This window comes from Bacidia gigantensis, assembly GCF_019456465.1.
Source record: "Bacidia gigantensis strain McMullin 20006 chromosome Unknown contig_74, whole genome shotgun sequence".
Lineage (NCBI taxonomy): Eukaryota > Fungi > Ascomycota > Lecanoromycetes > Lecanorales > Ramalinaceae > Bacidia > Bacidia gigantensis.
In genome coordinates, this window is record NW_025408613.1 from 1215347 (window position 1) to 1239261 (window position 23915).

Sequence of the window (23915 nt, forward strand, 5' to 3'; positions counted from 1 at the left end):
GTAAGGTTGAGAGAGCTCTGTATTCAGCCCTAAATTGCTTGGCATATCGCTCTGCTTTCGGACGCGACGGGAGTAAACTAAGAATGAAAGCTTGAGAAGACTCAAAAGTTTCTCACATGTGCTCACAAACAATGACAAGTCTGTCTATACTTTCTAGAAGACCATTATGCCTCTCGTGCCTCAGTCGTTCCCTAGAGGACCATTACGCACTTTTCGCGGGTCCGATACAAGGCCAATGGCGCGGAAAGAAGAAAATAGTCAAAAAACGGACTACGATAAATGTGCGGCTCCTTAAGGATGTTGACAGCTACGGACGCAAAGGTTATTCAGTTTCATGTTTCAGCGAACAGCCGCTGACCTCCTTGATAAAATAGGTACGATTGTCCCTGTAGCGCCTGGGCTATTCCGAAGCAAATGGCTCCCACGTCAAATCGCCCAGTACGCTACTACCCAGTGCAGCGAGCTCAAGCCTCGCGATGTTGTGGCGGAGCGCGATTTTGGCTTTCAGAAAGAAGTTGTGGTCGAAGCCGTCAAAAAGCAAGCCCAAAAGATTGCTATTCCTAAACCACCGCCTATTGACGTATGTCTCCGATGTCTTGTTACTATGGTAATGTTGGCTTGCTGATATGTGCTACGTTTAGCCGCAACGAGCTACAGAGATTCTCTCCGCCTTCCTCCCACCCCAGCTTGTATTCCATCGCGCGCCGATAAAAGCACCCTCAAGTCCCTCATCACCACTTTCGATCAATGCCCCTAAAGCGTCTGCTTCCGAGCCACAAACAAGCGAATCATCCGAGACAGCAGTCAGCCCTGCTTCTGGGGTGGCTTCGCAGTCGCCCATAAAACCAGCTCTGCAGCCGATCTTCGGCTCTGTCTCCCCGGGCGACGTAGCACAATCTGTCAAGGCATTACTCATAGAGCATGAAGAGGGCAAAAAGATTATTCTAGGGGCTGAGAATGTCGAGATATTACCAGCGAAGGGAGGAGGCGGTGTGGAAGTGGACAGGGTGAAAGCCATCGGGGAATTCGAGGTCGTAATTTCTGTCAAAGGTGGTGACATGATCAAGAGAGTACTCAGTGTGAAGGCCATGGAAAGAGTCGGAGAGGGAGGGTTCTTGGGCTCGAGCTAGTATGGATTTGAAGCTGTCAGAGCATTGAAAGAGGTGGACACCATAAAGAAGAGTACCTGGAGGTTTCTCTGCACATCAATTGGGGAGTGAGGAATGAGTGAGATTTACCAAGATTTCGCTGCGAACGCGGCCGTAAGACCGATGTGCAATCACAAGGCCTTGCGAACTACAACTTTCAACAGATCCTTGTTGGACATCAGTTCAAATTTGCATTTTTGTTCTATATCTCAATTGCTACTGTCGAAAGTCGACGGTGAGAAAAACTCTGCAGCAGAGAGGAGCGGATGAACCCAGCTTCTGCTCCCAGGGTGTTGGCTTTTGATGTACCTCATCACTTATCAATAGCAGGGTTACCAAGTCTAGCAAAGCGCTTCTCCAGGTATTTTCGAGTATCCCTTAAATAGCATTTCGTGATCAGGTCATTGGCAGAGAGGCCCATGATGGCCCCCAAAAGCGGGTGCCTACAGAGTACCTTCAGCCACACTTGGTGGCATCACACCATCATATTCGCCCGCGAGATCTCAAGATCGCTTGCTGTTTTCTTTCGTTAGCGATTGCTGCCTAATTCGGGCTTTGACATTTCGCTTTGTCATGACCAATATCTAATCATTACAGCCTTGCGGTCCCATCAGCCCGCTTAAGATGGCCTCTTCAGCTACAAAAGTCTTCTCAGACGTTGAGGCCTGCCGTGCTCTGACACATCTCGCGCCAGATCATGGCGAGGGCTCACTACATCGTCAGGGTCGGAAATGAAGGCTTCGCAGCCAGAACAAGCGACAGAGCACCTAATCACTGGCACTACCTATCCCCTCAGTACATATGGGGTTTCCCAAAGAACATGCCCCACGTCAAGGTCCGCGCGCAATTTGAAGCCGACGTTGACAACCCGCGCGTCACAGCGTACATCTGGTTTCTCTGCAACGGGCACGGCGGTCCAGGTCATTTCGTCACCGTGGGAGTTGGTAGGCGGCATCTCGGCCACGGTCCCGTAATTAATGGACAACTACCTATTCCAATGGAGGTGGTAGTACGTCTGCAGACAGGCTTCGATCACTGGTTCGATTGGAGGCCTGTCAATCCTAGCGCAGCGTTTCGCAATCGAGTACGCAGGCTGGAAGTTCCCCGACCGCCTTATATACCCACGCTGCGCCATGTCAGTGCAGAACATCCATCATACCAAATATTTGAGGATTTGATCGACGACGTGGAGAACCATGGCACGGTTGCAACAAATGTGGTTGCTCCGTCTGCTCCTTTAGACCCGCCGATTGAGAAGGATCTGGAAAATGTCCGGCGTGAGCAGGCGAATCCACATGCTGAGGGCTTTGTCTACCTGATTCGAATGTCCAGTCATCCTTTCCTTAAGATAGGTATGAGCCTTGATCCTGACGTGCGTCTGCGCACGCTGCAGACGGGAAATCCATACCCGCTCCGCCTTGTTCGGACATGGAGGGTGGGCGATATGCGGCGTGTGGAAATGGGGCTGCATCGGGCATTCCAAGGTCGGAGAGCTGACAACGAAGGGGGAACGGAGTGGTTCGATTTTGGCGGGGGTAGGGACGCGCAGAAGGTTGATGTTGTGGATGAAGAGGTAGTCAGAGACGTCGAGACAGCAATTGGCAGTCTGGACTCTTAATGCCTATGATGAACAGCATCGGGACCTATTCGCATATTCTATTCTTCGTGATTCATGAACTAGCACAGCGCTGTCGACTGGCGGCGTAAGGAGTGGTTACGGCCGGTATAAAGATAGGAACATAACGATATTAATAATCAAAGGAGGCAATGCCGGTACGGGTATCTTTGCCACCATTTTTGAAATACATCTTGTTTGGAAGGCTTAGGGTTGAGTACTATATGCCCCAGTTCATGGCTGTTCACCGATGCAAACGGCGTGTTCTTGTTTGCCTGCAGTAAGGAAATGCAACGTTACCTGACGGAAGAACAGAAAGCTCTGCGCCTCCTATGGCGAAGCTGATATTGTCTTACCGTCTCTGTAACATCCTGGACTAACAGCGCCTTCTTACGCATGGTCGTGATGATGAGCAACCCTAGCTGCATACTTGGCCAGACAATCTCTACCTGCATGATTACATGGGAGTTTCCAATTGACTCGATCGCTGCTTAGATGCCCGCTCGGGCATACTATGCATGTTTCTTAAGAAGCGCCTCAATGATTTACACAAGCTATTCACCAATAGATCATCAGCCTTAAACAATATGCAACCAAAATCCTACAAAGGCATATGCTCCGCTCTCCACTTCATACACATTTCGACTCAACGACGGCAGCCATGCCTGCTCTTCTCTTGGATCTCACTTTCAGATCTTCACAAATAAATCTGGTGCACCAAACATGATCTCAGTAACGGCAACCATTTTTTTCTTTCTCCATACATTGACGTTCGCAAGTGACCAGTGTTGGTCTCTTACTGGTCGACGTGAGCTTCTAGAGAACATACTAGAAGCAAAAATGCTGATATTCTAGCTATTCTTGTTGGAAACCGTATCTATTGTCCTGTTGCGATACCTTCGAACAATGAGTCGCCTGACTTGGTGCCTGGTCAGCATTAGCAGGCCTCCATCTCCGATTCACTGACATTATATAGTGCAGAAGCTTCAGTGGCTCAATCTTAGTACGCCATTCTCCGTTGGAAGGTCCATATCAGCCATTGAAAGTGTTCGTTCGACATCTCTTCCAACGAGAAGAGATGTGGGTATTGGTGCGTTATGGGCTTCTAACGACCAGAAGACCTTGTATTCTCTTGAAAGCTTTCCCAAGTATAACGTCAGCAGTCGAAATCAGATCATAACATACGATGTTCAGAATGATTTTTGGTCATCTCAAACAATCTCAGGCGGTGCTTATGGGACACTCGACACATACAATGCAATGCTTGCCAATATCGCAAATGAAAATCAAAGCCAATACTTCATCGCAGGAGGGATGTTTGAAAGGAAAGAGAATAGCTTGGCCGTATTTGACACTACCGATGAGGTACATCCTGCCTGGACTAACCTTACTACCCATATCCCTTACTTCAATGGACCAGCCACACAATTTGTCCCTTTTGGTGAAAGAGGCGTCCTAATTTCCATCGGCGGTTTCATAGATCATCGCAGCACTCAACAGAGGGACATGTCTCTGATCCAAGTTTTCGACATTGCTACTCAAATTTGGTCAGCCGTACTTGCAATTGGCGACGTCCCCGAGCCCAGATCCAACTTCTGCTCAGCCCTGAGTGCAGCTTCCGATCAAAGTAGCTTTCAGCTGACCATTTACGGCGGATTAATAGAGATATATGGCAATACAACGGACGAGCTTTACGTTCTATCGATGCCCTCCTTCCAGTGGGTCAAAATCAGCGAAACAGAAAATAGCAACACCGAAGTAGGCAACCCCGTTGGTCGGGTGCTACATTCCTGTCTAGCATATAATGATAGGCAGATGTTTGTTCTTGGTGGAAAAATCGCCACTCCTAACGGCAGCTGGGATACCTCCCATTGCATCGACTCTCTTCCAGGCATCAAGTTGTTGGACATGACAACTTTCGAATGGTACTCGGAGTATCCCATACCCAATACTACGTATGAGGTCCCTCAGCAGGTCATCAACATTATCGGCGGTGGTCCAGACGGGGGCGCGAGAGACGCTGCTGCGTGGCAACCACGAGTAGACACTGGACTATTCGGTAGAATCACATCGAATGATCGCTCGACATCATTCGGGACGCCAACTTCAGCGCCTGAAGGAACCACCCACCCTGCAACACACTCAAGAAATCGAACAGTCATCATAGCTGGGGCTGTGACAGGTGGAGTCATCGGGGTAGCGCTTTTCGGCGTTGTAGCCTTTGAGATCTTGGGTCGGAGGACCCGTAAGCAAGGGAAGAGAAAACCAAATGTTACAGCATTACTTCCAGATCAGCCAAATTTGAAGACTTTAGGGATCATTCCAAAATCTGAGTTCGAAATTTGTGAAATACAAGGCGACAACACAGAAGCAATAGAGATGTGCTTCATTCGTGAGCTAGAAGCATAGTCCGGACTCTGAGATCCCTCTACTCTGTGACATGTAATGATGGCGCCTGCCATCATTGGTCAGCCACATATTGTTGAAGGAGGACAGACTGTCAGTTGATGCGTATGCCTAGCGACTTCACTTGCGGCAAGATGTGTTTGTACAACTCGGGCTGTGACGATCAAAGAACATCAGTGTTGTACAATGGAGATTTTCTAGTCTAAAAAAGTGTGACAACTTTTGTCTCGTTTGAACCTCAAGACACATCGCAACACATCGCAAAACAAGGACTTTATCCACTGTTCAATTCATCTCGAGGGAATATAGCTATTAGTCTTCGACGACTTCAGACAAAATGGACCGACTACCTGTCGGGCTACACGATCAGATCATCCGTCATATCGTGCAAGACACTGATGCTAGCCACCTTCAAAACATTTTCCAAGGCTATATGACAGTCCCAACATCATTATTGACACTCTACAATTTTTCACTCACGAATGGTTTCTACAACACCCTCATCGCACCAACCCTCGCCACGCTACTAGAGCAAACGTTTCTAGACCCAATATTCAGTGCTGCATGTAAAATCTGGAGCCAAAATCCGTTCCATGGAATCACCGACTCACACAAGCAATTCTCCCTCCTTCGAATTTACCTTTCTGGCATTGTAAGGCACAAGCGCGCCATCAGTAAGTGGATTGCAAGCAAGATCATCCCGAAGCTCCCATATCGATTCATATGGTTGGATGGCGGACGCTTTCAAGTAGAGATACCTATTGATTGGAGTATTCATCCCAGCTTCCGGCTAAGCAGGCCGCCATCGTCTATGACGCACATCGTCAAATTGGTGGCGATGCTTCGAAGTCTTGATCACGACTATCCTATCCTGTTTTACCCTCCTGAAGGTGATGTAATCGAAATCGGATTTCCTGCGGTCATCGGGTTCAAAGCAGTGAAAGACCGAGGAGGATGTCAGGTACGGGACAATGCCTTTATGGAAGTCAGGTGCACAATATTCTGGTCATGACAAGCATTTTCCATATAAATTTGGAATACTTTACACAATGCTTTTAAGATTCTTGGGATGTAAAGTCTCCTTCAACATTAACACCATAATCAACATCACATTCAGTTATGAGTCATGCTTTGTGTTTTGTGTGACAGCGTTGATTTGCGTCATCGCCGATTGTGATACTTGATTATGTCTGTACAACAATCTCGAAAAGTTCTTTAAATCTTCATCTGAACGAAGTGTTCCTCTACTCGTGCGAACCCACCAGATCTTCCACAATGATGGAGCGACTTCCCCCAGAATTGCAAAGCCTGGTCATTGACAACCTTGTGCAAACAGGCTACGAGATATTTGGGCACCAAACAACGTCCTTCAAGACATGCTCAGACATGTATAATCTCTCACTCACAAACCGTTACAACCATAGTCGCACAACACCCGAACTCAAAGAACTCCTGAAATTTGTAATATTAGACGGCATCAGCGTTCCTCCTTGGCACCAACAAAGCCTCTGCGAAGACGATGAGCTCATAAAGCAAGCAGTTCTCGAAATCTATTTTAGCCAGATCATGAGCTTAGAGCCTAGATTTCGCGGCTGGGCTGTAAGACAGACGGCGCCGCATTCTCCGTACTGCTTCAAGATTGATCGAAAAGGGTCGCTGATTACGAGAATGTTCAAGCGCTACTTTGAGAAGGCGCCCTGTATTCTGCCAGAGGACTTGCCAGTGCGTTTTGAGAGGAAAGAAGCCGCACCGTTGCTGGGCATGTTGAAGGGAATGAATGAGGAGGTGGTGCAGTTGAAATGGTACAGAATGACAGGGGAGATTGAGATAAGTGCGACTAAGACTGAGGAACGAGGGTGAGACTTGTTAAAGGGGGCGTAGAGTACGAGTGGTAATTGCCAGGTATGAAGAGGTTTGCGTAGCTTTCAAAGTGCCTGCAGTCGTGACGCTCAAGGCAGTGACATATCGAGGATGGATGTTAGACGAGGAAAGATTATCAGAAGAAAGCAGGGCCCACGAAAGCACAACCCCCTCGACCTTTCCTTTACGAACATTTAAATGACGACTATTACCAATCTCAGACGCGTGGATAATATGATGAGCCGCCCCATTGAGTCCGGAAAAGTCGTCGAAAAGGCAAATATCTCAGCATCACCAATTTCTTATATGAGGTTTTTGCAATTTGCACATGCATGTGGGATACAGTCCAGCACTCACCTCATAGAATGACTAAGAACAACTGTAAGCCTTTAATCTCTATACATGACGTTGCTTGCAGCTCCAGTCTGTTAATTGCGAGAAACGATGCCTTTCGGAATCCAGGCGCGTAAAGGATTCAACTTTGAAGCAGCCTACACAGATTTGAGGTATGTATGGTCGCGGTCTTTGTTCACTACGCAAGCAACTAGGAGGTTTTCAAGTGCTTGTACAACACTCCTGCACAACATTCCCGCCGATCTCCTATAGATTTAGTTTTCTTTCAGAAAATCCTAATCTTTCGCAGTTCTCAACAAAATGGATCGGCTACCCTCAGAATTACATCGACTAGTTGTGAAAAGCCTTGCTCAGGCATCAGAAACCACGGATAAAGAATATAAGGCCAAACTATCGGGGATTATCGCAGACGTGTTAACAACAGCTTCCGACCTACTCAATCTCTCGCTTGCAGACCGTCACTGGCACTCCGTCGCAACACCCGCGCTCACCAGACTCATCACGGTCCTCGAAAAGACATATCTGTCTGTTATGTTTATGCCTCCGTGGCATCGCAGCTACATTTCCAACTACCATGAGCTGAATAAAATTGCGTCCCTCTATGTCTATGTCACCCGTCTCATGGAAGTGCAACCGCCACAGATACGTCGCTGGATCATTCGAAAGACAGTGCCAAAAAGCCCCTATTGCTTCGAGCTCCTCACTCGCGGATCTCGGTGGGTGCAACTCACCTTGGAACATTATCCATGTCACTATCCTGAGGGCTTGCCGCGAGAAACGCAAGGCGGCGCCGAGGCTACCTTTCTGGGTATATTGAAGGCTGCTGATCCGCAGGCTGTTGAAATGAAATATATGAAGGACACGAACGAGATTGTATTATGTGCTACTGCATTTGCGAGGGCTAAGGTTGTGGATGAATGGGAGGGACTAGATATATGAAGGTATGATATGTCTGCGGAGTAAGCGATATGTGTATTGCTTTCCAGCATAGTAACCTAGGTGCAACAAGATAGAGGATTAGAGAAGTACTCAGCACTTTGACATTTCAGGTTCATGATGCAGTATTGTTGGTAAAGAAGTGGGCAATAAGACTGCTAAGGCTAAACGCCATGAGAAAGATTGATTGGACATATATAGCGCTCAGGTTAAGTATGCCATTGACTTATGCGCTGAATCATACCTGCCCACAACATGTAGTTGTCATACCTTACTAACTAAACACTCTTCTCCTCCAAAACCCTAGTCTGACGGTGCCAGTCTATTCTTCCAACATGCACGCCCCCCTCATTCACACACGAGCCTAACGCTCCTAAAAGCAGAAGAAGGAAGTCCAAAAGCCTCGCACGTCGTACGGTCGACCGGAATTTGCGCCACTACAAATTCATTCAGGCAACCGTCTGCTCTATAGAGATTGAAATGGCATTTCTTGCCCGTGGGTGCTTTGCCAGTCAAGTACCCTGTATAGGACATGATCCCAAGCCTCGACTCCACGACGCCTCCATTGACCTCACGGATAGTTGTTGGTATGCACTGATTGAGGGGAAGCTGGAACGTCCTCGATTGTTCTGAAACTGCGGACGTGTCGAGGCATTTTGGTTCTGTGTACCCAATGATATATCCGACCGGAGCGGCAGTGCGGTCCTCGAGCTGGAGGGGAGTTGACGATGCTAGAGCAGCCATGGCGAGGATAGAGGTTACGATGGTGGTCTGAAAAGTTAACGAAGGCTTCAACGTTGGGGAAGATGGGCTGACCTTCATAGCTAATGATATCGTTGAACGATGACTGCGTGGTAGTGACCAATCCAAAGTTAGCTAAGTAAAGTGATATGTCCGTTCCCAAAAAAGAAGAAACCAATTTACTGAAGCGAAGAGACCGATAGGATCTGAAAATTAAGTGGAAATGCGGAGTCTTTATGTATCTTCTCGTCGGATTAGCCCGAGATTCTCCGGCCGAGATACTGTCGTGAATTGAAACGCCACATGTTCGTATGTAGACCACCTGTGTGGAGGTCTATACAGTCTTCAGGAGTCGAGACTCGGTGATGTACGGTCTTTGACTAAGTAAGCTCCACCCACCCCTTATCTCCCGTTCAGAGACCCTAACTGTTTACCCAATACTATCTAAGCAATCGATGAGCTGTAAAATATTAAGTTTCAACTCATGTCTTGTGATCACGCAGTGCTAGCCAGATCGCTCAGGAGCGAATCCATTGGAAGCCGCGTGAATGAGGTGTGGTAACCCTCCGATAACCTTTTCGGAACTTCTCGGACGGAGATGTAGACCACGGATCACGCAGATCTAGACCGCAAGATCTATGAGTAGACATGAGGATGAAGTCTTTTGACATCCTTCTTCTAACGTCCGGATAACACTATGGTCACAAGGACTAAATAATCAATATTACACGTGATTACCCAGAAGTATAGTCAACGACTTTTATCCAGTAGTCCAGGACCAGACGTCCTTAGTTTTAATTTGTTGTTGATTCAAAAGAGGAGCGGGATGCTGGTACAACACTACCAAGAAGTAGGACGTGTCAAAGTTGGGCAAGCACTTAATCAATGACAGATCAGTAATACAATTTCATTGACTCATTCGCATTCTTCTGTCCTCCATATTTATCTGTCAAGTAATCTCTACCATCCCCCTTCCCCCCAGATTGAATTCAAAATCCTCAGGTCGCCACAGGCTACTTACACCGCAAAACAACTCTCTCAGCAGGAGAAGCAGCAACTGGCACATCCAGACATTGCTCAGCATTTCCTGGAACCGAAACCTCCACACCAGTACCTCCACACCCATCCCCTCGAAAGAACGTGAAGCTACAGACCTTACCCTTCGGTGCCGCCGTGCCCGGTGCAAAACCCCCTTTATAGGACAAAATTGGAGCTTCCCCGAAAAACACGCCCGCAACTCCCTGGGCGATCACCGTGGGGACGCAGACATTCAGAGGGAGCGAAAATGTTTTCTTTTCTTGTACACCTGCTATATTTGTGTTGGCGCAACTAATGGTCGTGAAGCCGACGAGCTGGCCGGCGACGGCAGCGCGTTCTTCGAGCTGGACAGGGGTTGTTGCTGCGAGAGTGGCTATGGCGAGGATAGAGGTTATGATGGTGGTCTGGTGATGAGGTCAGCGAAGGCTTCCTGAGAGGTGCATTGAATGGACCTTCATATTGGACGTTGTTGGTGGTGGATAAGAGCTGATGTGGGTTGTAAGTGACGGAGAACGTGGCCTGGAATCAAGTAATGGTGGATGTGAAGAGCAAGAAGGTTGATGATTTGTGCGATTTGAAAGGGACTTTTGTCGTCTTTTAAGGGATTCCGTCGGACGGGTCAATGTGCTCTGTTGAGCCAAAAATGCCAGATGATCAAATTTGCGCAATTGAGAAGGTCATTTGGCTAATCCAGTGTAAATTCGGTGTTGTACGGTCGTTGACTAACTTTACTCTGAGCCGGCCACAGAAATCTCCTTGGTGTGCATGAGACAGGAAAAGCTGGATACGATTCGCTCTATCTCTATGGTGGCAAGTGGAGGTGTGCATCCACTTGAACAGATGCTAAGCATCTGAACTCTATTAGCTGCTCGAACATCATCGAAGTAGTTGGACGGGAGTTCATTCGGGCTAAAGTGCATGCAAGGGGAGCACTATCTTCGGAGTTTCTCGGTCGTAAAAGGTCGCCACTGATCGCTGAGGAAGGTGGTAAAAATTCAATTGAATTTGACAACGAGACCGTCAAGGTGATGGAAAGTAAGGTCTAACATGGTATTATGATGATCTAACTTCGTACTGAATCTAGCCTGAGCATATACTGGGCGTGTGGCTTAATACTCGCCGATGGCTTAGAGATACCGTCTCTGGCTGTCTTTGTTGAAGTCTACACTCTTCTGCACGGAGATCACCCTTTTATAGCAGAGAAAAGAAGACCAGCGTGGTTTCTCTAGCTGAGAGTACTGTACCCGGTGACTTAGGATCCTCTCACCGTCATTCGGGTGGTAATGTCAAGTCAAAGCCGTTTGGCTTGGGCAAGAGTAAGGGGCAGGTGGGGTGGGCCAAGTATTCCAAATACGATTGAATGTCTGGAGCAGGTGTGAAAAGAGGGAACTTAAACTTGGTAGAAGTGGATTCAAGGAACGTGATATGCAAGAAGCATCATTACTGGAGAAGAAATATTGTATTCGGGGAAGGCACTCCAATGACTTATGCGCTCCTCTTATCCACCATATTTGCTTGCTAATTACACTCTTTGCTCCTAAAAGTCGTCCTCTTGGCAAAAAAGCAGGGTACTCCTGAAACCAAGACTTGAGGACGATGGCTTCACTCCATTGCACTCAGTCAGGCTATTTCGATATACATCAGGAATATAACGTTCCGCGTCATCTTCACCCTGGGCTTCGCAATTATCCTTGTAAAAGAAAAAAGGCGCATCCTCCCCCCAAGTGCCCTTGGTCATCACCGAAAAAGAGATGTGCTCTGTAGGACATGGTTGCGACTTCCACCTTGACTCCAAGTGCATCGACCTCGGTGATTAGGGTGGGAGTGCATATGTTGCGGGGGACGAAGATATCTTTCCCTTGATCTCCGAGTAGTTCTGAGTTGGTGCACTCTGGAGTGGAGTAGACGTCGAGCCGCCCGAATGTATTATCGGGGAGTGAATCATCGCGGGATTCGAGCTCGACGGGCGTTGTTGTTGTCAAAGCCGCGAGGGCGAAGACGGAGGCTACGATGGTAGTCTGGAAGGGGTGTTAGAAGGGGTTTCATCGATTGCAAGGTGGGAGGAATGTACCTTCATGGTGATTGATGCTAGTGATTGATCACTTTAGGGTGTATTGAAATTTCAGTGCAGTTAGTGACTTTGGGAGGACCAACAAAGACGGTGGAGAATGGAAGGTTTGATGTCTGCAGCAATTTCGAGGGGGATCGTGCGGTCTTTTATTTTGGCCAAGATCCTCTGCTGAACAGCATTGCCACATGATCACACCAGCCTATCAAGTACTTGAACCCACCTTGTCGGTATTCGTGGAGCCAAAAGCATTAGCCGTAGTCTGTGCTAGCTTGTTAGGTTCTGACTTACAAACCAGCTTAGTCTTTATATCAAGATCATGGTGTCTTGTCCATGATCTCCAAAGTCACTCTTTGAACTCCTGAGTACGTGAGGTGTGGCTGCAGTTGCAATTGCTCGCCCGCTTCAATGCTTGGATTTCCTCGGCTGAAGATATTCACTACTGACTAGTGTAGATCTACATGCTGTTACTATGAATAAGAGAAATTGATGAAGACCTTGTGTCGCTCTTGCTCCAGTGTCCGACTGCTATTACAATGACAATGTGAGGATTTGCACAGGATGTATACGGCAGCAAAACCTCCGCAGTGCACTCTAAGACAGCCACCATCATCTTTTCCACGTGCGTGGCACTGAGAATGGAGAATTTCATTCCCTATCGGCTGAATCGACGTGCAGCGGTCTACTCATATAGCCCAAAGTCTATTATCTGCAGCTAGATCTTGTCCACTGCACCTATTCTATGTGTGAATCCTCAAGGGTGTAACAGAGTCCAACCTGACTGCAAGGGGCGTCTCTCAGCCACGAATTCGGACTTCCTTGGTCCGGTACTGATCTACAAGGAACTCAGTAGTTTACAGTATAGATTGACAACGTGATAGCCACCGTCACACAAGGCGCGATTCATGACCACTTTTTACGATGCTCCAACTTCTTCCTGAATCTACTACGATTGTGGGGTCATCATGTGGCTTCTCAGGCGGGCGCTTTCACCCACATGATTGGATGTCCTTGTTCGGACTTGCCGAGCTTTTGCGAAAGAGGGTGGATCATAATCCTTTAAACCAAATGGAGTTATTGCGATGTGTTCTTGGTAAGGCAAGATCTCGATCTGGTGGCAGCGAACAAAGAACACGCCGAGTAGATAGCTGAGACGCGTCACCGAGTAATGAGACTGTTGCGCTGTTCCATCTGTCCGACGGTAGTTCAGCGCGTACAGATCACATACAGAATCAGAATTGTCCTATTCGTGGATGAATGCAATCAAGAAAGAGGCAAATTACCGGTCAAGTGGGCATACTCAACGAACGAGCTCTTTGGATATGGCGACCGGTGTTATTGACTTGTGCCGAAAAAAGAAGATGAAATCTCGTAATGTATTGTCTTGCCTTGCGTTTCAATTCTCCCCATGAGAGGGTCATTCTATTGATTTCCAACGGCAAGATATAGTGGTTACTCCAAAGCCAGCAATTACGGTCTGGTTGTAGTCATGAAAATTTCGATTGATGGCGGAGAGGGCCACATCCTTTGAGAAGTACTTTTCCCTTGGATGGCCCGATCTACAAAGCTATCAACAAGCGGACTCTAGCTTGATATTCGTTCTCACCTAGCGGATTTTTGGCCCACCTGGGTTATTGAAGCCATCCAGTCGTATATGTTCACCGGTCCATCCAAAAAGGCAAACGCCAAGAGGTAATGACGGATCAAAAGGTACCGGCACTTGACGGTAAGGGGGTTACGATTTACAGCTTTTCCTGGGTGAAATGACTTTATCAGTACCGTTGGCTTGTGCCCAATACTTGTAGAAAATAGAGTTGGGTGAGATCTGACACCTTCGGACTGAAATACGGGAATAGTTCCACTTTTATTCTTGTCCTTCCAACGAGCCATGACTACTCGTGGCTGTTTGAGCTCCAAAATGTCCAGAATAAATTGATGAAACTCTTTGTTTAGATGCCGAACCTGTAAACATGGAAATACTCCATGATGCCTGTGATCTGTTGTTGACTAGAGGTACAAGATTCTTGTGGCTTGATTGTGTCTGTATCCAACAAAGCGACCACGAAGACAAAATGTGGCAGACTTAGCGGATGACCGAATTGTCCAAAAAGTTTGCTTTTTATGTCATTCTTCTAGGTAGACTACAGCGGCTGATTAGATTACGATTGAGGGAGGAATGCACATGGATCTAGCGATACTGAATCCTTCAGGATACCCTCTTGCCACGTGAATTGATGTGTTTGTTTGGATGCAAGCTTGGACGAGGTCGCATTGACGACAGGATTGACATTATACCTCTATAAGGTGGGATCTTTATGAATGTAGATCCTATATCGAATAGTAATGCAAGAAAGGATGCCGCTTACTGTGACCACAAGCAAGTAATGCTTAGGCACTGCTATCGATATCACCTGGACTTGACTGACGTGCATGTACGTTTCCTCTGAATTTGGAGTATGACCAATTAGGTCCACGATGGGGCGAAAGACCACCGGCCTTCAAAATTTGGGCCAGCGGAAAAATTACAGGTTTTCAAACCCAGCTTTTGTTGGCCCCAACTGGACAGGTGGACAATCAAGACTATCTCAAAGTCACATTAGATGCTTTTCAAATCCTCAAAAATCAAGGAATACCAGCGTGCTACTATCTCGGGTGAGGGCAACCTCGCAGATTCTGGTTGTTGGATCTTAGATGTTGGTTTAGTTCAGGATCAGGGAGCAATCGATCTAGAGCGATACGTCCTGCTGTTACGTGTTGTCGCCCACGCATTAAACAAATATCGTATTGCGGAGAGAAATCTTTTTAGGCTTCAAGGACCCTCGAGATTAAGCCTTGAGCCTGCCTCTTATCAATTTGAGCTATCACAAAGGCGGGAATTGGAGCCCCAATGGAAAAGAAAATCTTTTGATATTGGAGGACCGGAACCCCTGAATAAAGTACGGCAAGTACGCTTTTCAATCCCGTTTGATTTAATATAAGATGCGGATGTGTAGCCATACATCACAAGGTTCAAAAGAGAAACGGCTGACAATATATAACCAGATTTATAAGCTCCGTCGCATCCGGCAAGATGGCCCGATGTCGTCAAAATCCCAATTTTACAGATGCCTCAGGAAAAATCACTTCGCTTATCACACGCGTGTCCAGTGATCACTGTAATTTTTCACCCTGCGCAGCGCAAAGCAGAGTCTTATGGCAAGATTTGTTCGAGAGACCCATTGACCGCCTCTGTCAAATGATGCCGACAGAGCAAAAGCCGGAAGTACGACAAATGATCAACTAGAGATTGACATTTCTATGAACGTTCACCCCGCAAACTCCATTGAGTGAACGAAGATTGCCCTCATTCCATTACCCTTATTGGCTTAGGCACTCGCCACTCCTCCCCCCAACGTTTCCACAGCCTCACTCACATCCATCCCCTCCACCGGCGGTACCGGTGGTGTTCTATACTTCAACTTCGCAACCCCAATGGGACACCAATTGATATTAATAGCGACCTCAATCCCTCCCTTTACATAACTATACCTTCTGACGAACTCCTTCATTGCACCCACGGCACTCTGCGCATTTGTCCAAATAAGTGATGGCTGTCCTTCAAACCCTTCGATAGTAAAATTCGCGAATGTTGGGAACTCCCAGTAGTTGTTAGGGATTGGGTCAGTGAGACGGCCGTGGGAGGCTGGGTAGATGCCTTCGTTGACAGCATTTATAGAGGCAGGAATTTGACGCCGCAAGAGTTCGTCGTCGATATGGGTGGCAAAGTATCGGAAGCGGTCGTTGTTGTTAGGGGTGGTGTTAGGGGGGATTTGGCTGGAGAGTAGAAGGGATCATCAGTCGATGATTTAAGTTAGGGAAAGAGCAAAGGCGATAGTAGGGTCCAAAGAAAATTCAGATGTGACAGATGCTGGAAAAGTCATTGAGCCAAAGCTGGAGCAGCTTACATCCACTCATTGGCATCAGCGGGAGGTGCGCAAGTCTTGAAGCCTGATGCGGCTTCTTGTACTGGTTGATCTTGAGAAGGTGAGCCCCCGCTTGATGTATATGTGTTCTGCGTGGTCGGTGACGTCGCTGACGTTCCTAGTAATTGGGGTGCTGGAGCCGTATAGACCAAACCAAGCAGAATAGCGATCGGGAAGATGCACGACTTCATGACGGACGTGGCCTGGATTCCTGCTCAGCAAAATCTACGACAGCACGCTTGAATCGAAATAGACTCACATAAGCCGTTGTTTGGATGCTTGCTTGAGGACTGCGGCTATCGCGCAAGTCTTATGCAGGATTCAAGACAAAGAATCACTATTTATGGAAACTGTGGTGAGTAATCACATGCCTCGACGAAACATTGGAAGTAGGTCGATGATAGAGACTCCGGATAACGAGCTTAAATGTCTGAGACCTATTAGCTGCACGAAGTCGCTGTCGTAGTGGTACTTCATGAAGATAGCAAGAATCAATTCCCAAAGATGATAAGCCTCGTGCCAAAACAGTTGAAGAAAGCAAAAGTCACATCGGAACAACGTAACAGAAGTACACCAAAAAAGGTACACTATCCGAAAGATCACAAAGTGGAGGATAGACCCCAAACGGTAATATCGTGAGTGACTCGTGGACCTGGAACTGCAGATGTGAGATGTTGAGAGTATAACAAATGCCGAAGTGGAATGCAAAACATCATGAGCACAAACCAAAGGTTGTTCAAGCCCGCGGCACTCCACAGGTAGAGTACCCCTGACATCTTTGTGTGCAATACCCTCCACCTCACTCACCCTTCTCCAAATCAATATCTTTATCTCCAAATGTCTTGACTTCCCCCTCCTCCTTCCCAGCCTTCTCCTCCCCTTCCTCCCCCGACTTTTCACCCTCTCCCCGCCCCACCTCTCCGTCTCCCTCCTCCACAACCTTCCTAACGCCCCAATCCCCCTTCCAACCAACCCACCTCTTCTTCTCCCCCTCCTTCTCCACCCCGGGCGCCCGCATTCCCCACGCTATCGCCGCCGCCCCAATAAATCCTAGACTGACCCCCCCACTCCCTCTCCACCCACTTCTCGCATACACACTATTCCCCACCGAGGTTCCCACAATCTGCCCACAAAAAACACTCACCATAAACACCGTATTCACCCTATTCCTCTTCTTCGGCTGCAAGGCATAGATCGCCGCTCTGTTCGCAATCTGACTACTCTGCAACCCGAAATCCAGGAAAAAAGCCTGGATGATTGGTCCAGCTACCCCCTTGCCGCCGAGCCCGGAACTGGGAGCACCAACGAGCGTACCGATCAACGTACCAATGAAGATGATGATAAGCCCTATGAGGACGGAGAAGTGCGTCCGAAATGCATCGATCACGTACCTTGACCACAGCGGGCCAAGACTCAGCCCCGCAATACCAATGAGCGCAAACAACCCAATCACCAGACTCGAATACCGATACGGTCCATGCTCATCACTCAACAAAAACGTCAGCGTCGTCCAAAAAGACGTGAACGTCGTCGCAGCACAACCTCCCACAATACACGTCTGCACCAACAATGGCTCTTCCGTGAGCAATGGCAGCATACTCCAAAGCAGCTTTCCATAATCTTTTGCAATTCCCTTTACCCAGTTCCCCTTCCCCTCCCCCTTGCCCTTGCGGGGGTTTTTCGAAGGGTAGGCGGGGAGGAAGCAGTATAAGAGGGTGAAGATGGAGAATTGGAGGCCTAGGGCTAGCCAGTAGATGTTGCGCCAGGAGGTGTATTGGGTCACTACGCCGGAGAGGAGACGGGCGAGGAGGACGCCGAGGAGGAGGCCGGAGACGACGAGGGAGAGGGCTGTTGCGCGGCGGTTTGGGGGCGCGAGGTCGCCTACCAGAGGGAGCACTGCGTGGGTGTTAAGTGGATGGATAGGTGGGTTAGTTTTGCTATGGGTGGGGATGAAGGGGGGTCTTCTGGCCGGGAAAGGGGGAAAGGGAAAGGGGGAAAGAAAAGGAGGAGGGGGAGGGGAACGTACTTATTTGAGGCGTCACGGTCGTGAAAGACGTGAGGAAGCTGAGAGCGCAGAAGGTAGAGAAGTTGTGCGTGAGACAGAGCCCGATCCTATCCGTCACCGCACGCGTTAGCATCCAAAGAATAGAAACCTCAAATATAGTGTCTTGTGCGCTCTCGATAAGCTGTTCCGGATAGTACGTCCTCCTTGAGAGTGAGATATAACCCTGTGCCCTTTACCATGAAAGACAGCCAAGACACCAGTCGTGCATCCATGGACAACAAGAGAAAACCATCGCTACCCAAAACCGCCGAATTCAACAATCACACCCCTCCCCTTCCCTCCCCCCCAGAAACACAAAAGAAAAACAAACCAAACTCACCAAACCACAGCAGTAAACCCCACAGCTCCCACAACCAACCCCCGTCTCTCGAGCAGATCTCCCAACGGACACACCAGCACCAAGCCCGCCGCATACCCAGCCTGACTGACCGTGGGCACCACACTGGCCCTCTCGCCAGTAACCCCAAAGTCGCGTGCCAGCACATCCAGGATCGGATGCGAATAATACAGGTTGGCGGCGGTGAAGGTCGCCGCGAAGGCGAAGAGGAGGTTTAAAGCCAGAGAGAAGCGCGGGGGGCGGGAGGGGTCGTGCCGGAGGTGTTTGGGCGTTAGAGGGGGATGGGGGAGGCGGGCCCAGAGGGTTTTGGGTGCGGGGGCTTTGGGTGCGGTGGGGAAGGGTGAGGGGGAGGGGGAGGAGAGGGGTTGGGGCTGGAAGTGGGTAGGGGAGGTTTGGTGCTAGATGAGGTAGATGGGGTGGACGGGGTGGAGGAAGATTGTGTGGGAGACGTGGAACCGGAAGCGGAGACCTGAGCGGGCGAGGGTGACGATTTTGCGTCGGTGGAAGGGGAGGGGTGTCTGTCGTGGTTGGTGGCTGGAGCTGTAGGTGGGTGGTTCGTAGACATTGCGTTGTGGGTGTGGTGCGGTGCCGACAAGTGGTGGGCGTTCGAACGTAGATAGGGCTGGTGTGATGGGGGCTTGTTGTATCAGATCATGCCAGTTCGTCCACAAATAGACACTGCTTCTCAATTTGGAAAATGTATGGTTCAAAATCGAATGGGGTTTTCGGAAAATAGAAAGCATGGTGATGTAGTGGGGAGGGGAGATATTGTTCTGTGCGTTTGGGCGGCTGGTCGGAGCCCGATAGGTCGGCGAACGATGACGATTAGGTGCAGGATAAGCTTGCTCTTCGGCATGGTATTCCGAACGCTCATAGAGTACTATTACCAATGAAGAAGGTACGAAATGTAAATAAAAAGAACCAGAGACTTGCAATTGATTAGAGTTGTGTATTATCTTTTTGAGAAGAGAAAGCCTGTCCGTTGCTCATGTATGCAAGCAGCTGTAAGTAGAGTATCAAGAGCAGTGCAAACCGTGGTATTCCTCCCATACGCCTCGCTTGCTTTTGCTTTTCGCTTTCGTCCATGGCATCGACCGTCGTTAGGATTTCATGTAGTCATTCGTTCTTCAAAGTCGTAACTCGTAGTCTTCAATAATGTCTTCATTACCAGCGCCCCTTTTCCTTCTTGTCTTTCTTCTTCGGTTTTGGAGGGTTAACAAGAAGGCCAATTACGTCCTCGAAGCGATCCGCATCTGCCAGCCAGTCAGAAAACGTTCAATTTAGATACTCACGTTCCATATGACCTTTTACTTTGTCGAACACCAGTTCTGCTTTTCCTCCTGGTGAGGTCTGCGGTGTGTAGTCCTCCGAGAATACATAGCGATATAAGTCGGCAACATGGATCACCTTAGGGCTCACGCGTTCAAGCCAAGAGGGAGAGTGGTGAGTGTGTGTTATAAAGGCTGTCCAGACTGGTGTCCTGCTGGGATGTGAGTCAGGTCAGATAAGATAGATCGTGTTGGAGGCCCAATCCGGCAAAAGTGCACTGGGCAAGTTGGAGCGATAGTGACGAACTGACCTCATAGGGATATCAGATTTACTGTCCGCACTGAGGACAGTAGCTTGCAATCGAAGGCATCCGCTTTCATCTTTGAGCAGCTTCAATAGGTGGTGAAAGTGATCGTCAAGGATGACACTGTCCACCTGTGGGTCAGCCTATCTTTGAGACCCGAATCAGACAATTACAACGTACGCATCAAATCCATGCACTTTCTCCTCACTCCTCAATTTATAGTCCGGAAAATCATGTATTGGAGTCTCCATATCGTGTGACCGGAGAGCCAAGAAGATGGAATGAAAAATCACAAGTTCTGAGCCATGTCATCAGTCGTTTGGCACGATGCACCACGACCACAAATGCTGTAAAGGAGACTCACGCTCGATAGTCTGAAATCGCAGTGCAGCCCAATACCCATCCCTCTCATCCGAGAACTTGAGATAAGGGCCACTTCGGTGGATGGTGAGATCCGCCAAAGGAAGAGCAGACGCTTTCCATTGCCTTGTCCGCGAGTCACGCCATTCGCAGAGCATCTTGGTGTGTGTGCTGGGGCGGTGTTGGAAGAATGCGACTACGACTTCGCCGTTCTCGAATTTGCTACCACATATGTAAGCCTTTGCATCTCAGGGGCGAGGGAAGTCGAATTGGTGAGGGAGAAAACGCACAGCTCTTGCAACTTTGTAAATCCTTCATCTTCGAGCCGTTCAAGTGTATTTGGTTTGTGGGCTGCGAAGCATTGTCTGCTCATTTGATCGGCGTCAGTAAAGCTCATTAATGTGCTAAATCCACGTTGAGGGCGTACGTACGATCTTCCGGTTGCAGTCAGTTCTGTAGCAGGTGGTGGCCTGTCAAACACCTTCTTGATCCAATGCTGCCTCGTAGCTGTGGTACCTACACCGCCTCCAACGCTGCCCGCACCAACGTGACTTCCAGCGCCAAGGTCACTCCAACTACTCCCGCTGCCCGAGTCACTTGAATATGTTCTGCTGCTCGTAGGACTCAGTGGCACTTCAGGGGCAGGTGGTGGCCCCCTGCCTACCCATGGGTGCCATCCGTGCTCCATGGGAGATCTTGGGCTGTGAAGAGGTGAGGATCTATGTCGATCAGGCTGTGGACGTCTGGGCGGGGAAAATGGCTGGGGATTGGAGGGTCGACGACGTCTTGGCGCTTCCGGTGAGGTTTGCGAATGGGAGGGACGTTGGCGTTCGAATGATGCAGGTCTTGATATGCCTGAGGCAAGAAGAAGGAATAAGTTCAGCAAGATTCGACGAGAAGGTAAGATCGCGGGGCAGGGCACAGGGGAAAGACGGGATGTGATTGGATGAGATATTGCTTACTTGCAGAGCGCCTACGATCTGTCCCCCTTGAGCCCGGGGGTGCAGAAACGGATCAGGCTGAGATGCTGCCGGCGAGAACCGTTGTCGCTGCGCTAGATATAGATCGTGGATTTTGTCTGCGAGCTCGTCGAAGAGTTCTGCGTCGCGGGGTGCCCTACAGTGCGATGAAAGCGTCAGCAGTCTTTCCGCATGGCCAATTGCGTCGTAATCTTCCCCTTAAGTTGATGAAAGCCACCCAGTTGGGGTATTCTTGTGTGGGATCCATCGTCCTCACACCTCATGGCTGTCCACCGCATGAAAATTCCAATTGAAACAGAGAGCTCGACCTACCCTGCCCGTAATCCTTCAAGTATGCCATGCAGCGCGTCCTGGTAGATCTTCATCCGTCTCCCAAGATTATTCCCGCTCTCTCCCTCAAAGAAAGCACTTACGCTCCTCCAAGTTGCGCGGAACGTCTCGCCCTTCCCCCACCCCTCCTCCCTGCCCTCCAGCAGCCCATCTCCTATGATTCTCTGAAAATCTTTGAACGTGTAATCAAGGCTGTAGCACAGGTCCGCAATCTCCTCCTCATGCTCTTCATAATGGTCTAGATCTTGAGGGGAGGGATGATAGGGCGGCGGAGGTGAAAGCGCGCGGATCGGCTGTGTGAGGATTTGGAGGCCGGAGGAGAGGGAGAAGAGCTGGGCGATCACGCTGGTGATCTGGGCGGAGGCGTTGGAAGTATGGTGCGGTAGAAATTCATGCAGGCCACTGGCTATGGATTCGGCGGATTCGGCGAGCGTGATGAGCGTGTGAGGCAGGTTGGGGAGGTCCATTGCTGCTGCAATTGCTGGTAGTGGTGGTAGAGGACGAAGCGATGGACGGTTGCTGACGGAGTATTCATATTCTGATCGTTGAAGCGGCTTTCAATGACTGCAAATCGTAGGTCAATAGGATAGAAATAGACTGGAAAATGAAGTGAATTTGTCAGTGTCGTACAACGAAAACGAAGCCGCGATTTTCAGAGCGAATGGAGGGAAGAGGGGCAAGAATATTTTCTTTTTGGGGGGAAAGTGAATTATTCGCAGGCTCGACGCCCCGTTTGTATGGTCGGTAATCTCAGATTTGGCTTTCGGTCTATCTAGTGGTGGTGAATGGTAGCAGTAGCATAACGGGTGGTGCTTCTGCAGACGCAGATTGACGTGGCGGATGTTTACTAGTCCAGCCAGCACAAGGGACCCACCCATATCTGGATTTTCGGCGATCACGAGAGCCCTATGGCAGTATACCAGCCCTGAAACGCGCATGGCGTGGTAGAGCCGAAAAGACGTGAGTGGGTGGATTTGCTGGATTAGAAATAAGGGAACATTAGCGGTGAGTCTGGATGATTTTGCGGCTCTGGAAGCCGGATATAGCTGTCGTAGCGCGTTAATGATGTACGTACTTTCACACACAGGACGCGTGAGATCCTCAAGGGCGCACTAGTCATCATCAATCATGTAGTGTTTACGTGAGAACGGACAAGCAAGAGCAAGACGCAAACCGAGACGCAGGTTGTACAATTCAAGCAGTCAAATCTTCCCAGGTATTGTCTGTAGGCTAGCTAGTGTACACATGCTTTTGTTCTAGCCTCCACCTGCAGCAAGTAATCATGTCAATATCTTGCAATCTTCCATATGCAGGATAGTGATGCTTCCGCCAGCCGCCACCAGTTCCAACAGCCAAATGTATGCTCATGATGACGCGTCATTGAATATCATGCTGGAGTGTAGTTTCACAGCTCCATTTGCGTCAATTGAGTGCTCTACTCTTCATCATCATCGTCACCAGCCTGTAAGAGACGCATCAGTATCATTCCAGTAAGGCAATCGTGCCATCGAGTTGGGGTTGCTCACGTTGTAGGACGCTTTCTCATTCTCATAACGCGCCTTGTCCGCTTTGGCCTTGTCTTCGTAGGGGACGCGCTGCTTGTCACTGAGGGCCTTCCATCTCTCGCCCAACACCTTGCCGACTTGGCCTAGAAAACGCGTCAGTACGTGCTTCGCGGGCCTGGTTGGTAAGGACACTGACCAAAGGAGATACCCGGGTTTTCCTCCCTCACTGAATCACGATTCTCGTTCGCAAAGAACATGTAAGCTGAGAGACCACGCTTGGGCGCGTTGGGGTCTGTGATGAACATTAGGCCAAGGAGTTCCAGTGTTGGCGAGTGAGTGGATGGACATACCCTTCTTCTTCTTCTCAGGCGCGGCCTTCTTGGACTTGCGGGGTTTGGTTTCCTTAGGCATTATGAGAGCTTAGAGGAGGCGCGTCAGTATAGTCTGTTTGACGAACGCGTGTGAAGACAAAGGTGATGAGAAAGCGAGATGAATTGGTTGAGAAGAGACGTGGTGGATGAAGCGATGAAATCCTCAGTCGAAGAACTAGCAGATGACGAATTGCGACAACACTCAGAACTTCAATTGGTGTTGGAAAACAGGGTGTGTTGATGAGGCTGTTATGGCGGCGGTAATG

At 49.0% G+C, this 23915-nt stretch overlaps 11 protein-coding genes across 11 annotated transcripts; 6 read left to right on the forward strand and 5 right to left on the reverse strand.

Moving 5' to 3' along the window:
• Nucleotides 1–334: 334 nt before the first annotated feature.
• Nucleotides 335–1130, forward strand: KY384_000741 (uncharacterized protein; the record flags this gene model as incomplete). Its single annotated transcript, XM_044809275.1, has 2 exons — nucleotides 335–580; nucleotides 642–1130. 2 exons carry the CDS (start codon nucleotides 335–337, stop codon nucleotides 1128–1130), a joined length of 735 nt encoding a protein of 244 aa, XP_044665262.1.
• Nucleotides 1131–1845: 715 nt separating this feature from the next.
• On the forward strand, nucleotides 1846–2766 carry KY384_000742 (uncharacterized protein; the record flags this gene model as incomplete). The annotated part of the gene is made up of 1 exon (XM_044809276.1): nucleotides 1846–2766. The coding sequence occupies one exon, from the start codon at nucleotides 1846–1848 to the stop codon at nucleotides 2764–2766; it is 921 nt and encodes a 306-aa protein (XP_044665263.1).
• Nucleotides 2767–4023: 1257 nt separating this feature from the next.
• Nucleotides 4024–5172, forward strand: KY384_000743 (uncharacterized protein; the record flags this gene model as incomplete). The annotated part of the gene is made up of 1 exon (XM_044809277.1): nucleotides 4024–5172. The coding sequence occupies one exon, from the start codon at nucleotides 4024–4026 to the stop codon at nucleotides 5170–5172; it is 1149 nt and encodes a 382-aa protein (XP_044665264.1).
• A 334-nt stretch (nucleotides 5173–5506) lies between these two features.
• On the forward strand, nucleotides 5507–6024 carry KY384_000744 (uncharacterized protein; the record flags this gene model as incomplete). Its single annotated transcript, XM_044809278.1, has 2 exons — nucleotides 5507–5917; nucleotides 5953–6024. 2 exons carry the CDS (start codon nucleotides 5507–5509, stop codon nucleotides 6022–6024), a joined length of 483 nt encoding a protein of 160 aa, XP_044665265.1.
• Nucleotides 6025–6444: 420 nt separating this feature from the next.
• Nucleotides 6445–7029, forward strand: KY384_000745 (uncharacterized protein; the record flags this gene model as incomplete). The annotated part of the gene is made up of 1 exon (XM_044809279.1): nucleotides 6445–7029. The coding sequence occupies one exon, from the start codon at nucleotides 6445–6447 to the stop codon at nucleotides 7027–7029; it is 585 nt and encodes a 194-aa protein (XP_044665266.1).
• Nucleotides 7030–7683: 654 nt separating this feature from the next.
• On the forward strand, nucleotides 7684–8322 carry KY384_000746 (uncharacterized protein; the record flags this gene model as incomplete). Its single annotated transcript, XM_044809280.1, has 1 exon — nucleotides 7684–8322. The coding sequence occupies one exon, from the start codon at nucleotides 7684–7686 to the stop codon at nucleotides 8320–8322; it is 639 nt and encodes a 212-aa protein (XP_044665267.1).
• Nucleotides 8323–11783: 3461 nt separating this feature from the next.
• Nucleotides 11784–12175, reverse strand: KY384_000747 (uncharacterized protein; the record flags this gene model as incomplete). The annotated part of the gene is made up of 2 exons (XM_044809281.1): nucleotides 11784–12116; nucleotides 12170–12175. 2 exons carry the CDS (start codon nucleotides 12173–12175, stop codon nucleotides 11784–11786), a joined length of 339 nt encoding a protein of 112 aa, XP_044665268.1.
• A 4752-nt stretch (nucleotides 12176–16927) lies between these two features.
• On the reverse strand, nucleotides 16928–17725 carry KY384_000748 (uncharacterized protein; the record flags this gene model as incomplete). The annotated part of the gene is made up of 2 exons (XM_044809282.1): nucleotides 16928–17251; nucleotides 17273–17725. The coding sequence occupies 2 exons, from the start codon at nucleotides 17723–17725 to the stop codon at nucleotides 16928–16930; spliced, it is 777 nt and encodes a 258-aa protein (XP_044665269.1).
• Nucleotides 17726–19694: 1969 nt separating this feature from the next.
• Nucleotides 19695–21151, reverse strand: KY384_000749 (uncharacterized protein; the record flags this gene model as incomplete). Its single annotated transcript, XM_044809283.1, has 6 exons — nucleotides 19695–19783; nucleotides 19835–20010; nucleotides 20110–20226; nucleotides 20284–20401; nucleotides 20468–20685; nucleotides 20895–21151. 6 exons carry the CDS (start codon nucleotides 21149–21151, stop codon nucleotides 19695–19697), a joined length of 975 nt encoding a protein of 324 aa, XP_044665270.1.
• Nucleotides 21152–21695: 544 nt separating this feature from the next.
• KY384_000750 (uncharacterized protein) lies at nucleotides 21696–22240 on the reverse strand (the record flags this gene model as incomplete). The annotated part of the gene is made up of 2 exons (XM_044809284.1): nucleotides 21696–21751; nucleotides 21853–22240. 2 exons carry the CDS (start codon nucleotides 22238–22240, stop codon nucleotides 21696–21698), a joined length of 444 nt encoding a protein of 147 aa, XP_044665271.1.
• Nucleotides 22241–23227: 987 nt separating this feature from the next.
• NHP6 (Non-histone chromosomal protein 6) lies at nucleotides 23228–23689 on the reverse strand (the record flags this gene model as incomplete). The annotated part of the gene is made up of 3 exons (XM_044809285.1): nucleotides 23228–23421; nucleotides 23475–23570; nucleotides 23629–23689. 3 exons carry the CDS (start codon nucleotides 23687–23689, stop codon nucleotides 23228–23230), a joined length of 351 nt encoding a protein of 116 aa, XP_044665272.1.
• Between the last annotated feature and the right edge of the window lie 226 nt (nucleotides 23690–23915).